At 36.6% G+C, this 15,547-nt stretch overlaps 3 protein-coding genes across 3 annotated transcripts; 1 reads left to right on the top strand and 2 right to left on the bottom strand.

Moving 5' to 3' along the window:
- Window positions 1–3,483: 3,483 nt before the first annotated feature.
- On the top strand, window positions 3,484–4,458 carry LOC146934287 (uncharacterized). Its single transcript, XM_085707897.1, has 5 exons — window positions 3,484–3,562; window positions 3,677–3,817; window positions 3,898–4,022; window positions 4,114–4,189; window positions 4,306–4,458. Exons 1-5 carry the CDS (start codon window positions 3,536–3,538, stop codon window positions 4,456–4,458), a joined length of 522 nt encoding a protein of 173 aa, XP_085564023.1. The 5' UTR covers window positions 3,484–3,535.
- Window positions 4,459–10,531: 6,073 nt separating this feature from the next.
- Window positions 10,532–12,188, bottom strand: LOC146934288 (protein FAR1-RELATED SEQUENCE 5-like). Its single transcript, XM_085706161.1, has 2 exons — window positions 10,919–12,188; window positions 10,532–10,807 (listed from the first exon to the last, which is right to left on the bottom strand). Exons 1-2 carry the CDS (start codon window positions 12,179–12,181, stop codon window positions 10,796–10,798), a joined length of 1,275 nt encoding a protein of 424 aa, XP_085562287.1. The 5' UTR covers window positions 12,182–12,188; the 3' UTR covers window positions 10,532–10,795.
- A 10-nt stretch (window positions 12,189–12,198) lies between these two features.
- LOC146934289 (protein FAR1-RELATED SEQUENCE 5-like) lies at window positions 12,199–13,529 on the bottom strand. Its single transcript, XM_085707898.1, has 3 exons — window positions 13,341–13,529; window positions 12,260–13,222; window positions 12,199–12,204 (listed from the first exon to the last, which is right to left on the bottom strand). The coding sequence occupies exons 1-3, from the start codon at window positions 13,449–13,451 to the stop codon at window positions 12,199–12,201; spliced, it is 1,080 nt and encodes a 359-aa protein (XP_085564024.1). The 5' UTR covers window positions 13,452–13,529.
- Between the last annotated feature and the right edge of the window lie 2,018 nt (window positions 13,530–15,547).

Raw genomic sequence — 15,547 nt, forward strand, 5'->3', positions numbered from 1 at the left:
TTATACAAAAGTCTATATTTAGATGCACAATCTCATAATTTTGTTAGTCTAGTTCTGATAAAATGAATTTACATAACATAGTATATTGCATAATATTTTTTTTTTATTCATTTGTAGTGGAAAAAATCAACGTTCTTATCATCTATTGGGGCAAAGGTTTCATTAAGATAATGGTTATAAAGAAGGAAAATAGGAATGTAACAATTCTAACAGGATGTGGCCATGGACATGAAGAAAAGGTATGAAAACTAAGTGTACTTTTTTATTTATGTCATTTAGACTTCTGTTGGTTTTTTTGTTTTTTTTACAAAAACTGTTGTTGGTTTTTTATTATTTATGATGATTTACATCAATGTTTGACCACAAATTATGTATATCAATTTCTGCACCTCAACTGATTTAAATGTACCTAACAAAACAATATTATTTTTGTTGATGGAGCTTAACAAAACAACATTGAATTCTGTAAAACTTCTTGCAAAGACAACATGATAATATAACAATAATTAAACGATTACATGAGGTTCACATCACAAATGCCAAAAAACATAAAAAAAATACGATACATTGAGTAGGATAGCAATAATTGGTGGGATCTATTACTTGGATAATTGACTTGTAACATACAAATACAAAGGGTCCCCTACGTTTGTCCTCCATCGAAACATGTTTTCAACCTCACGGTCGGTTTCAAGATGCTTGACATCGTAGCTTAATTTCCAGTCGTTATGGACAGTTTCCAACGAGTAGTATGGTGTTATGCAGTAAATTTTTTTCACCCTACGAGTTGGTTCATAGTACCTCATGAAATATTCGTTGAAGTAGCGAAATAGTTCGGATAGCGTCTCGACTGGTATCAAGTACCAAGCGTCGTGGACAGAACCATCATTTTCCAACTTGACGGTGCACTTTACTGGTCCAGGCGCCGATGGTTGAGTTGACATGTTGAGAATGAAAATTTAGTATGTTAGGAAGAGAGTAATTGTGTAAGAAATTGAGAACTGAGGGTGTGTATTTATAGGGAAGAAAATATAATATTCAATACAATTTAAGTTAATATTTTTTTTTTATATAAAAGTAGTTGATGGTGACTCCATGTAACTACATGGGCCCACTAATTAGATTGATAACCTAGTACCATACTTTGGCCATTAGGTTGCACGTGAGAGTGTAAATGAAATGCCAAAATGACACTTTTCTTTACACATCAACATAAGACATATATTGGTATTTTAATAACCAATGGACCAATGATAGTGAGACACATCATATGGTAGGCTTTTTGCACAGAGTTATGTCTATGTTTAAGCAAAGTTTCTCTTTATTCTCTATCCATTGTAACACTAACATATCAGAAAATCTTAGAGAAACAAAATATCTGAACTCAATGGCTGAAGAAAATGATTTCCAACTTGAAGAACTTCAACATCCTCCTTCATTACGGTGGGTGTACAATAATAAACTTTTTGTTAAGTTATTTTGTGTGTTGATAAAGCTCTTACAAAGTTTCCTTAAAATCACTTTTTATGAAAGGAAAAAACTTGATGTTCTTAACATTATCCTTTTTTAGTGTCCTTTTTGTTGATGTTCTATTTGATGTTCTTAAAACTTGAAAGGAAAAAAACAAAAGTTCTTTATGAAAATAGCAAACACCTAACATAAAGGGTTTATTCCTTTTGTGTGATCATAATGTGTTTTTTTCCTAGTAGTGAATGATGTATACCATGATGTTATTAATAAAAAAATGTACAAATGAGCTATAATTTGGTTCTGCATAATGTACACGGTCGTGCGTGTGGTCGACACGGCCGTGTCAGTAGCTACTGGACTTGTAGTGTGCTAGTCTGCCTTTTAAATGACACGGTCGTGCAAGATATGGACACGGTCGTGTTGGCCATAGACTGTGTTGTACATGTGTTTTTGGTTATGTGGTGTACGAAGTTCATGATAATCATATTGTGTTTTGAACATCATAACAACACATCTGAAAACATATGTTTTTGTAGACAACATACAATGGATAGCATAGATGACTTTGATGAATCGGCCGCGAATAAGGATTCGCCAGCACCTACCCCAAAAGGATTAACTCTAGAAGATGTGATGGAAGAGATCAAAGGCTTGAAACTAATTGTGTATGAAGTGGCTAATAAACAAAACACAGTTGAAAAGGTACACCTCTTTTATCTTCATGTATGGTATTATTTCGACAATGTTGGTTGAAACTAAATTTTTATGTTGTATAACAGGGAATTACGGATCAGGTGGTAGGATTACGGGGTTCTCTATTTGCCATTCAAGCCACTGTTGAAGCTCTGGAAGTGATTGCAGTTTCACAAGGGAAAGATGATTCAACTAACTTTGAAAAGCAACCAACTAATGACCCGGACTTGCTTACTGAACAAGAACGTTTCGATAAGGAACTTGCTGACATGGATTGGAGTTCTAAATCTGGAAATGACGAAGATTACTTCGGTGGAGGGAGGTTTGGGTGTAGCAGCAGCGTGTTCGCTGGAGTGGAAAGTATGGATGATCGTAGTGTTGATCTAAGTGTAATGCAGAGGAATGTTTCAAAATCTGTTGAGAGACCATTCGTTCCTGATTACTGGTTGAAGGAAGATACACCATCCAAGAGCTATAAGTCTGAGAAACAAACTTTGCTGGTAAGTCGTAGCGACTTCAAAAGACACGCACGAAATAGTAAGACACCTCCAACATTCTCTGGAGATGGTGTAAACAAGAAATTGTTTAAAGAAACCCCTTCACCAAATCCAACAATGCGTGGTTCGTTGAAAACAAGTACCAAACTGTCTCAATCCGAGAAGAAGGTCACGGTAAAACTGGAGGAAGCTACACCAAAAAGGGCAAGGAAGTCGGATGGGGAAACGTCAAAGGTAAACAAATACTATTATTATTAAACTTATGTTTATCTTAAACATGTAATATGATAACGACGTACATGGGTTACATGCATATACCATTTTTTTTAATTTTTATTTTTATTTTTTTGTAACATTTCAGGGAAAGGAGACAGCTGACCCAACTTCATTAGAAATGAAAAGACTTGTTGTTAGAGATGCACAAGTGTGCACCTATCTTTTTCATCATGCATCTGATAGTAATTTGAGAAATGAGAGACTAGTGTGGACAATGGGGTTGACGGCAACAAGAGCTGAGCTTAAATGCCTGACGTCTGGTGAATCAATTAATGAAGTGGTATGAACCCAATTCAACTTAAAATTTACATTATTTGATTATATTGACATTAACTACTGTTATTAAATTTATATCGAAGGCAATTGCATTAGCTGCTGCAAGGATCACACGTAACCAAGTTGATAGGCAATCTGTGTGGACATTACCCCCTTCGTTTGCGGTGAACTTACAAATCTATAGTTAACTTTTCAGATTTTGTACAAGTTATGTAATCAAAAACGTAGTGATGCAATAGATTTGATTTTATTTTGTTTACAATTAGTTGGACTTGGAGGATAGAGTCAGCGTCACACAAATAAGAGAAAAGTACAAAGATTGGATGACTCCTTTCCCAAATTTGAAGTTTGTAAGTCTGCAACACACTATTGGATTATATGCATATGTTGTGTAGGCAATGTTATACATTTTAAACCGGAGTCGATTATAATTCTAATTTTAATTGCACCATATTTTTGTATAGATTTACATTCCATTGAGGGTTGCCCCAGATTTTCAATGGTACCTGATGGTTGTAGATGTTGAAGCCATGATCACCTACCGGCTTGACTCAAATTGTCCACTTATAAGTTCTTCAACCAGACAAATGAAAGTGAAACAAATTGTGAGTGTGTTATTAAAGTATTTAGATATATACTTCCCGCGAGTTTTATACTTTAAAAGCTGATGCAAACTTCATTATAGGGGGTGTTGCTGTATCACATTGTACGTGCGGGTGGACATAGCAATGTCTTTCGCAATAAGTCCATTGGTTTTCAGTACAACAAAATTGTTGAGGCTACTCTAGGAATGCCCAATCCTCCCAGCTGGTAATGACCTATAATTGTTATATATTTATGAATCATCTTGGATAGGGTCGCCATATGATTGTAGAGATAACTTAAGTTGTTGTCCATACAGGGACAATTCAGGGGTATGGGTGATTCACTGGATGAACATGGAACACCTATTCCACCCGAACTGTTTGATTCACCCGGTAAGTACTAATACATTATAGGTTGATACATTGACGGCATCCTTTAGTTTACAGTAAAGTCAATGTTCGTTTTCCATTTTTACTGTTGATTAATTACTCCATTTTATCATATGTAGCTGAATGAGAAGGCGGTAAGGATGAAGATTGCAGCTGACTTGCTCATTGGGGACCACAACATTTTACGCCTTGAGGTTTTGGAAAAGACTGATGCATATTTGAAGACCATAGATAGCCCGGCTAATAAACCCATCCATATAGACGATGATTAGTGTTGTCGTTAGGTTCCTAACAAACCATTATTGCAGTGAAGTAGTGGTTTGATCGGAAGCTGAAATATCATTATCACTTATGGTTTTATCCGAACTTTGAATATTATTAATATGTTTTGATTATGGAGCCCATATATTTTGTTGGTACGTACCGCTGACTTTTGACTATCTACTTGTAATGATTGTTGATGAACACATTTTATCCTTGGTTTATCATGAATTTGGTAGACCTTAATTATGTTATTTCGCTTTTAGCTATGCTATAATGTCCATGCAATTATGTATGAAAAGTTGATTCTATACAGAACCATTAGCACGATCGTGCAATTGTAACGCATGGCCGTGTTAAAGAATATGTAGGTTGTTAAATGTTGAACAGAACGTTTAAGCACGACCGTGTTAGTATACAACACGACCGTGCCATTCACAGCATTCTTTTTTATTAACATTCAGTTGTTTAGTTCCAGTACGTTTAAACACGACCGTGTCATATTTACACACGGCCGTGCTCGAAAAATGGCATATATTATAAGGTGCATCCAGTTTAAAGAAGCACGACCGTGTTTGTTTACAACACGACCGTGCCGGTCCAAGTGTTTTAAAGAACTAATAATTATATACATATGAAGTTGTTAACTTAACGAACGCGCCCCATGTGGCTCAAGGGTTATGATTGTCCCAGCCTCCACCTTTTTTTTTATTAACATTAATTTTTTTAGTTTCATTGGTTGTTACATATTGAAAATGATAAAACGATTATTATAAACTACCTTAAAATAAAAACGTCTCATACATCATAATTATACGGTGGTTGTTACATATTGAAAATGATAAAACGATAATTATAAACTAGCCTAAAATAAACACATGGCATACATAGTTTCCGTCACTGTTTGAAACGATATTAAAAAGCTGATGATCTCCGTTATCTCCACATAACATTAAAGTTCGACATACATTATGTTCGATGTATTGACTAAAGTCCGAAGGTAACTTCTGCATAAGGACATTAAAAATAAACTCATTAATATATTATTAAAAGAATATGTAATAATAATTACCAATAATTAATATTTTAAAGTAAGTATAGTTGACTTTACCAACTTGTTTCTCATTGTTAGACCCTCCCGTAATTGAATATCAAAAAACTTGATTTCATTTCGCTTCAAACTTCTACTGTGAAAGGCAGGCAGTTGGCTGAAGATATTGACTTGACGAAATTCGTGGACTTTGAATATATTCATTCCATAGTAAGCAAACTTTACAACCACGTTGGTTGGGAAATTGTGGTATTGTTGCAGTGTGTTCCAACCATTGGTTATAGTTGGATTAAAGAAGTTTTTTGTTAACTCAAGTGTTACGATATTTCCATAAGGTGTGACAACGTTCCACACGTCATCAAAATCATTAGTGTATGCCTCGACAAAACCCGGATCAACTTCAACACGTGCCTGAAAAAATTATAATATAACAAAAATATTACATACTAAAATATAAGGAAGAATGTAATAGATGAAGCCGAAATAAATGTTTCAATGTTGATAAAATAGGGGTAGAGAAATAGACCATAAACGATAATTTGACAGCACCAAAAAATGCCTCTGGGGAATCTGGAATCATAACATGTATATGATTGTGTGTATGGGTGAGAGCCATAGTGGAAGAGTTGTATTTTTTTTAAGGAAAGGAAGAAAGAGTTGAGTAGTGGTATACTCAAGTGTAACAATGTGAATGTATTTATAGTGTAAGGCAATTGAAATTTAGTTCAAAACCATGTATAAAACAATTAAAGATTGAGTGAGGGAGCATCCACTTTATGGAATCTCTGCCATGGCAGTTGAAAGACATATGCATGGTGTAGGAAAGTATTCAAAAGCAAAGGTATGTGCCATCAAATCGTTAATAGACTGTAATCTATACCTATTGCAATCAAATCCAGAATAAATAAATATATATATAGCTATTATAGTGCTTGGAAATGGCATAGGATTAAAGGGTGTGCATCCATTTTCAAGCAGCACGGCCGTGTTAGTATACAGCACGACCGTGCAATTCATATGTTGACAAAAAAACGAATGTTTATATACATCCCAAGTTGATACCATAACGAAAGCGCGCCCATGTGGCTTAATGGTTATGAATGAGTCTATAAGTGTGCCTTGCCTAAGTAACGAGGTGGTGGGTATGGGTTCGACTCCCAGCCACCACTTTTTCCATTTTATGAACATTTTTTTTTCCATTTTATACGTGTAAACACGACCGTGTCATTTTTACACACGGTCGTGCTTGGAAATGGCATAGGATTAAAGGGTGTGCATCCATTTTCAAGCAGCACGGCCGTGTTAGTATACAGCACGACCGTGCAATTCATATGTTGACAAAAAAACGAATGTTTATATACATCCCAAGTTGATACCATAACGAAAGCGCGCCCATGTGGCTTAATGGTTATGAATGAGTCTATAAGTGTGCCTTGCCTAAGTAACGAGGTGGTGGGTATGGGTTCGACTCCCAGCCACCACTTTTTCCATTTTATGAACATTTTTTTTTCCATTTTATACGTGTAAACACGACCGTGTCATTTTTACACACGGTCGTGCTTGGAAATGGCATAGGATTAAAGGGTGTGCATCCATTTTCAAGCAGCACGGCCGTGTTAGTATACAGCACGACCGTGCAATTCATATGTTGACAAAAAAACGAATGTTTATATACATCCCAAGTTGATACCATAACGAAAGCGCGCCCATGTGGCTTAATGGTTATGAATGAGTCTATAAGTGTGCCTTGCCTAAGTAACGAGGTGGTGGGTATGGGTTCGTCTCCCAGCCACCACTTTTTCCATTTTATGAACATTTTTTTTTACTATCAAGTACCTGTAAACACGACCGTGTCATTTTTACACACGGTCGTGCTTGGAAGTGACTGGTTTTATGTTTTACCAGAACAAGTACGCACGACCGTGTCAATATACAGCACGGTCGTGCTCGAAAATCTATTTGGTTTTTTAGTTCTTACCAGATTCTATACGCACGACCGTGTCATTTTACAACACGGTCGTGTGCGTTTCGCAGACTTATATATCAATATTGTCTTTGGTAACCGTTCCTCATTCTCACCACACTCATTCAACTTCCATCCAAAACCTAAACCTCCATTAACCTCCATCAACTTCTCTTCCAACCCAACCTCCATATAAACAACTGCTAACTTCACCAAATCTTAACAAAAACAACAACAAGCAACAAGTATAACACATTCAATCCAAACCACAATCAAAAATCATCCAATCTTCAAACAAATGTCCAAATTCGTGTACCCTCCAAACCTAAATTAAAACCAACCAAATTAAAGTTTAAACATCAATCAAAGACAAATCCTCATCCCCAATCTATAAACCCAACATCAATTCAACCTTTCCCTACCAAAATCAATCTTAAAAACCAAACTTGTATCCCAAAACCCAATTTTTCTTCCTTTTGTGAAATTCGGAAATGACAAAAAAGAGAAAGGATGATGTTGTTGATGATGCTGTTGATGATGCTTCATATGATGATGATCATGGTTCATCTAAAGTAAAGAAGAAAAAGGTTGCTGATGATGGTTCTTCTCATGCCAAGAAGAAAAAGGTTGCTGATGATGGTACTTCTCATGCCAAGAAGAAAAAGGGAAAGGAAGTTGCTACTGATGGCAAGGGAAAGGAAGTTGCTACTGATGCTGGCTCTGGTGATGGCAAGGAAAAGAAGGGTAAGCCTTATGCACTTGGAATTATCCTAAAGAAAGCAGAGGAAAGGGAGAGGTTCGACATACTTGCTGGAAGAGGTCTCTTAATGAGCAGGTATCCCGATAAAACTACTCTAGATGATTTAGGTATGAGAGAAAATGTTAGGGATCTGGTTGGTAACATAGGATGGGGGAAATTTATAGGACATTCATACTCCACAAAGGTATACCTTACCCTAGAATTCCTTAGTACATTGTGTTTTAGAAAAGATAAAGATAATGTTGATGACCCACAACACAACAATGTGTCATTTAGCCTGGATAACCGTGAATTTAGCATGTCACTAACTGAATTTTGTGAACGGATGGGGTTCGCAAGCACGGGACTCATCCATGATTCTCATAACCCGAACAATAGGCTTGAGAATTATGATCCTGATGAGTTTTGGCATCAAATAACTGGAATGAGGAAATTTGTGCCTAAATCTGCTAAGGCTAGTTCCATCCACAACCCTGTTTTCCGCTACATTCACAGGGTTATGGCTTGCTCCATCTTCGGTCGAAAGGAAACGGGGACGGTTAGGACCGATGAACTATTCATATTATGGGCTATGGTCAACAAGCAACAAGTAAACACAGGTTACTATCTTTTAAGCCATATGGCGTCTGTTGCGACACAGGACAGTGGTAAGATTGTGGTGGGGGGACCGATAGAGTTCATGGCCAAGACGTTAAATATTAAATTGTATCGTGATGAACATCCACTTCATGGTTGCAATGGAATCAATATTGACACACTGATTCAAATGAAAATGATTAAGGATGTGAGTGGGGGGAAGAGAGAACAATTTCAATTGAGGGTTGCGAACCATGACTCATTTCTATTGCCAAATCCTGATAGGACTGACACATCAAATGTAGAAAACTGGATTTATTCCGATTTAGGTACAGAAGTTCCTGCAGAGCAGCATGATGGAGATGACGTACATGCTGATGACCAGGAGGAAGACCAACCGCTGCCGGAGGTTCAACATGACCATGATTGGCGTGCAAGGATAGAGGCTGAGGTTCAAGGGACAAGTGCCGACCTTCAACAGATGAGGATGGAGCATCAAAGGCATTATGAAGAGGAGCAGGAATGGCGTGGAATGATGATGGCTGAGGTGCAGCAGATGAGGCAGGACAACCAAACGCAACAACATATGCTCAACCTAATGATGCAGCACCTAAAAATTGAATACCAACCTCCAGGTGGAGTCTAATGTTGGGAATCTGTGTTCGTGACTTACGGAGTAGGGAGGATAGGTTTTTTGCTTGCTTATGCTTCTTGGATGATTGCTACTGGTTTTTTATTTAAGTTTCTTGCTTCTATTATGGAACTGTTATGTTGGGTTATTTTGAACTTGCTAACGCTACTTTTGTTTACATATCTTTCATCAACTACTGGTACTGTTATATTGGGTTCTATTTGAATTTTGTATAAGTTTCTTTGAACATGCACTATCAAAAATTCTGTTCAAAACTTAATTGTGTTCAATTTAAGTTTGTTTAACTTCATATGTAAATCTTTGTCGGTGTCATAATCTATAATTCTGTTCAGGCTGTATTGTAAATGATTCCAAATTGTATGTGGTATTATTTACGTATGTGGTAAGGAAATACAATTTGAGCATGCTGTGGTGACAACTTTGTAAAAAATATGTAGCACGACCGTGCCCAATTTACACACGATCGTGTGTATTCCATTCACATTACTAACTAATGACCAGATTGTAATGACACGACCGTGCCAAAAATTAACACGGTCGTGCTTGATTATCAGCTATAAATTTCATTAGCATCAGTGCTCATAAGCACGACCGTGCTAAACTATCACACGGGCGTGCCTTCTGTTCCCATTCTGGTTCAACTTAGAACATAGTATGTTGACACGACCGTGCCCAATTTACACACGATCGTGTGTATTCCATTCACATTACTAACTAATGACCAGATTGTAATGACACGACCGTGCAAAATATAAACACGGTCGTGCTTGATTATCAGCTATAAATTTCATTAGCATCAGTACTCATAAGCACGACCGTGCTAATATATCACACGGGCGTGCCTTCTATTCCCATTCTGGATCAACTTAGAACATAGTGTATTGACACGACCGTGTCACTTTCAAACACGCCCGTGCTAAGTACGAATGTAAAATGTTTCCTTCAGCACGCCTGTGTTGTTTGTGTCCAAGGTCGTGCTCATAACCCAGTACACATATTAACTACTAATTGCTTAACAATAGAGGTGGCGCAGGCAATTAGACACATCACAACAAACAACGTTTTACACAAACCTTCAAATATTCACGAAATACTTTGATATCGTGTACATATTAAACAATCCACATCAAATTAGAAAGGTTCCAACATCATAATATCACAGATTAATAAAAATGCATAAGTTCACTCCTAAATACACGCAAAACAACAATCAATTTAAACAAACAACAGGTCACTAACATCTTCGTCGAAGGGTCATCATACACCATTCTCCGGTTCATCAGTTGCGAACATCTTCAACGCAACATCAAACTTCAAAATTCATCGTGCTCCTCCAATCTTCAATTTTAGTTCAAATCCTACGTTATTCGAACAATAATAAATTACTTACAATGTTGACGCTAATATCACCGTTTAACTTTTAAACAGTAGAAACTTCAAACATTAGATAATAACGGCTTCACACTTACCATGGGTGTGTTCCAATCTTCCGAGTCTTCATCATACCCTTGATCATCATTGATATGTGATGAATGATTCTGTGACTGTACATTAAAGTCTTCTCGTAGACGACAAGACTGCCGGTTGTGACCCTTACATCCACATATGCCACATTTCGGCGAACTCCGCTTTTTATTTCCACTTACATTACGAGATGACGACGCAGCTGCTGCTCCACCTCTTTTCTTAAGCCGTTGCGGATTACCTAAACTTTTTTCTGTCACTGAACCGACCACGGGCAATTCATCAACTTCACCCCTGCTTAATGATTCCAATGTTTCGGTGTGTTTTTCAACCATTTCCATGGTTTTGTGTATATATTCAGGATCTCCACACTTCAACACGGCATTGGCCATCCTCTTACATCGCTCAACGAACATCACATACGTAGTTACAAATGCAGGATCACGGTGACTTGAACTATTAGCATTTTGAGCATTGATTCCATCTTTAGCACGTTTGGTCCATCGTTCCATCACAAGACATTCTGGCAGTACAACAATGTTCAAATGCACTAGAACATGTAAGATATGTTCACAAGGAATACCAAATGTCTCGAATCTTTTGCATGAACATTTAAATGTCAACCGTTCTTGGCAAAATGTCACGATCCAATGAATATCATCCCTAGGGTATTTGAAAACATTGTAGGTAAAAATGGAACCACTGCGCACATCACCTTCGACTTTGCACCGACTAGATCTCTCCAATACGGGCCTAAACTGCTTAAACACTGACCTTGTATATATTCTTGAAGCTGACTTCTCTAATTTTCTATGTTGAGTTTGCAAAACGGGGTCACCAAAAGAAGATGCATAATCCGCCTCAATTTCTCTGTATCTAACATAATTCAGCCACCGCAAAAAATGCTGTAAAAAATCCACCAAATTCGACAAGACGGTAACATATTTTCCAAATTCAGAATGAAGACCTTCACACCTTGAGGTTGTTCTGAAACCAGCATAAAATCTACCACGGATATGGGCAGTTGACCATTGCTCCCGCTTCTCATACAGCTCACGAATCCACTTATTATTTTCCAACCCAAACTCTGCAACCAACAAATCCCACATAGTTTCAAACTCTTCAATATCAAAATCACCGAACATACACCGTTTGAACTTCGGGACAAATTTTGGATTTTTTATATTGCTCGTTGCATTTCTAGCCAAGTGCCAGGCACACAAACGGTGATGAGCATGTGGAAATACTCTTCTAATTGCATTTCTCATTGATAGATCTCCGTCAGTTATAACTAACACAGGTGCCTTCCAGCCCATTGCCTCAAGAAATTGTTGCAGCAGCCACACGTAAGTGTCCTCAGTTTCATCACCAACAATCACACTACCAAATATGACACTTTGATTATGATGGTTCACACCGGAAAAAATAACTAACGGTGTGTTGTACTTAATTTTTCGATATGTAGCATCAAATGCCAAAACATCTCCAAACACCGAGTAGTCCATACGGCTAACCCCATCACACCAAAATAAATGTCGAAGTGTTCCATCCTCTTTAACTGTGTGCCTCCAAAACATCATATCATCCGTACTACACAAACCCTTAAGGAAATCAATTGCATCCTCTGCATCTGTACTCTTCCTCTCCCTGTTCTTGAATTGCTCGTTGTACATGTCTCTTCTTGTATATCCAAGATTTTTAAATCCACCAGCCTGTGAAGCAAAAAAACCATAGATGCGTGACGTAGGAATGCCAGCTTTCCTCATCATTTTCATTTGGTATTTGTCATAATCGCTCATCTTCCTATGTGCAGGTAGCATTCCCTCATACTTCCCATCCAAAAAGGTGTGATTGTGAATATCGTCAACAGATTTTATGTACCATCGACCGCTACCAGCGTCAACGTGTACTTGAATTTTTGCCATGCAACCACACCTACTAGTTGCCTTCTGCTCTCTTTTCCTATCGGCAGCATTACTTCCAACCCTGTAACCTTCTCTATGACAAACAAAGGTTTGTTGAACAACATCGCCATCCCTGTTCTTAACAACACGGCTTTTTCTACCGGAAAATCCACGTACACAACCGTACAAATTGTAAAACTTGAATGCAACTAAACGATCCTGAAAATGGTACCGCATGATTTCATCCGACCCTATTTCCTTAAAATTAATTCTGTCAAGGTCAGCCATGCAATCAACCGCCGTTTCATCGTCAAAGTTGCACCCATACAACGAACTGTAAATGTCTTCGACATCTTCATCCGAGGAACATACATCACTCTCCGAACAAGAGCTATTGTCCATGTCCTGTACATTAAAAATTGCAAAATAACTTAGTAATTAACAATCCTCTGATCAGAATTACACTACGATTTTCGCCAACTTCAAAAATAATTTACACAATAATGTAATCACATCAACATACCTCTACCTCTGAACCTTCCGCATTAAGGTTGCATCCACCAGTTATGTCGCTTACATTGGGAATTCCGAAAACTTCTAGAATTTCATGAATATCCATCTTCCTGTTCATCATACATACATGGATTTAAATAATCACAATCACAAATTCACCAAAACACACACTACCTTTACATGAACAAAATTGCAGGAACCAGACAAATACAACACTACATAGCAATACTAGTAGAAAGCAAAAACAATTACTTCCAGGATGTCAGGCACGACCGCGTCTATAATTAGCACGACCGTGCTCCAAAACATTCAAAATTTTAACTTCATGCATGGAATTTTGGCACGACCGTGTCAGTAAAACGCACGACCGTGCTCGATTGCAGTTCAAAATCTGTCTCAAAAAACCTAGCCCAAACCAACCATATTTACTTCCATTAGGACAAGCACGACCGTGTCATTATTAAGCACGATCGTCATGGTGATAGTAAACAAAATGCATCCAATCTCCAGTGAGTTTAAGCACGGTCGTGTGTAAATTAAGCACGACCATGCACAACACCATCTCACAAACTTGGTGTTGCAGCCATTGTTGGCTTCTTACCCTCTTTCATTGACCAAAAACTAACTCAAAAATACATTATTTATTCTTTCAGTTATGGTATCTTAGAATCTTATATTCGCCAACAACACTACTACTATACAACAACCATATATCATAAAAAAACATTTAAAATGATAAACAAAGTTTTATTCATACCTTTATGTTGAAAATGAATCTAGATCTATAAAAACTAAGCTGCAGTTTCCAGATCAATAAAGGAAAGTGAAATAATGTTGAACAATTTTGTTGATGGAGAAGAACTTTAAGTTAAGCATGAAGGAGAAAGCATATTTGGAAATATCAAGAGCATGGGTGGCTATGGAGATGAAGAAGCATGTTAAGCATGAAGGAGAAGGGAAATGAAGCTCAAAATGAGTTTTAGGATGGTGTTTCACGTGTGAAGCTAAGGAAAATATGAATTACTACTCTACATGTTTCAATTTTAGCATGGGGTTTACAAGTAATTGTTGATAACTGGTGGTTTTTTAGGGGGGTGTGAGCAGCATAAACAATAAATGGAATAATATATAATATAATATGTTACATTAAAATATTCTAGCAGGTAAAAAGTGGGTTTTTTACCGCCAGCTGTCCTTAATATTTTCCCTTGTGCACATGCACAAGTCTTTTGCTTGTGCAGGCTAAATGCCACCAACAGGGTCTATCTGAATCCTAATTAAGTATTGGGACCCTAATTAAGTAGTGGGACAGAAGTAGTCCATATTTCTTTGGGGTTTGGGTTTGATCTGACTCATACATTGTGGGTTATGACGAGCCAACGAGTCAGGTTTTATATATATATATATATATATATATATATATATATATATATATATATATATATATATATATATATATATATATATATAGGGTCATGTTAACTTGTGCACTTAGGACCAGGGGCGTAGCCCTTCATTGCCAAGGGGTAGCCTTGGCTACCCTAAAAAATATATTAATCTTTAATTGATTGGTATAAATTTATATTCGGCTACCCCAAATAATAAACATTGAGCTACCCCAAGTAAATTCAGTTGTCGAAAACTAGCATAAACAAATTAAATGGACATGGAGTTTCTTGCAAATAACCTATTTGTTTACATTGGAAAACACATTATTAATCTATTTAGTAAACGGTCAATTATGGATAAAATTGGCTTCTTGAAATGCATTTTACCCAACTTTTTTAAATAGCTATTATCAATTTTTATCCTTTGTTGTTGGTTTAATTTACATTTCATATAAGTAAAAATTATTGCCATTTTTTTCATCTATTGATTAATTTTCGGATTAATTTTTTTTAGTCTTTACAACACTTGCGATTTTTGAGTTATGTTTCTAAGATTTTGTTTGATTTTAGTCCTTAATTTTTCGTTAGAGATTAAATACAAGACTAAAAACACTTTTATTTTGTAAAATTTTAAAAAATTGAGACAAAAATTGAATAAATTATTTTGTAAGGACTAAACCTAAATAATTATAATCTATGGGACTAAAAACATTTTTATCCTTAAATTTAATATATTCTTTTTAAAAATATTTTATTGTTCCTTTATATTTGGCCCCTGCATAAATTTTTTGCTAGCTTCGCCGTTGCTTAGGACACAAGTTAATGAGCT

The sequence above is a fragment of the Medicago sativa genome, chromosome 4 (assembly GCF_051527215.1).
Source record: "Medicago sativa cultivar Bolivia chromosome 4, Bolivia_mono, whole genome shotgun sequence".
NCBI lineage: Eukaryota > Viridiplantae > Streptophyta > Magnoliopsida > Fabales > Fabaceae > Medicago > Medicago sativa.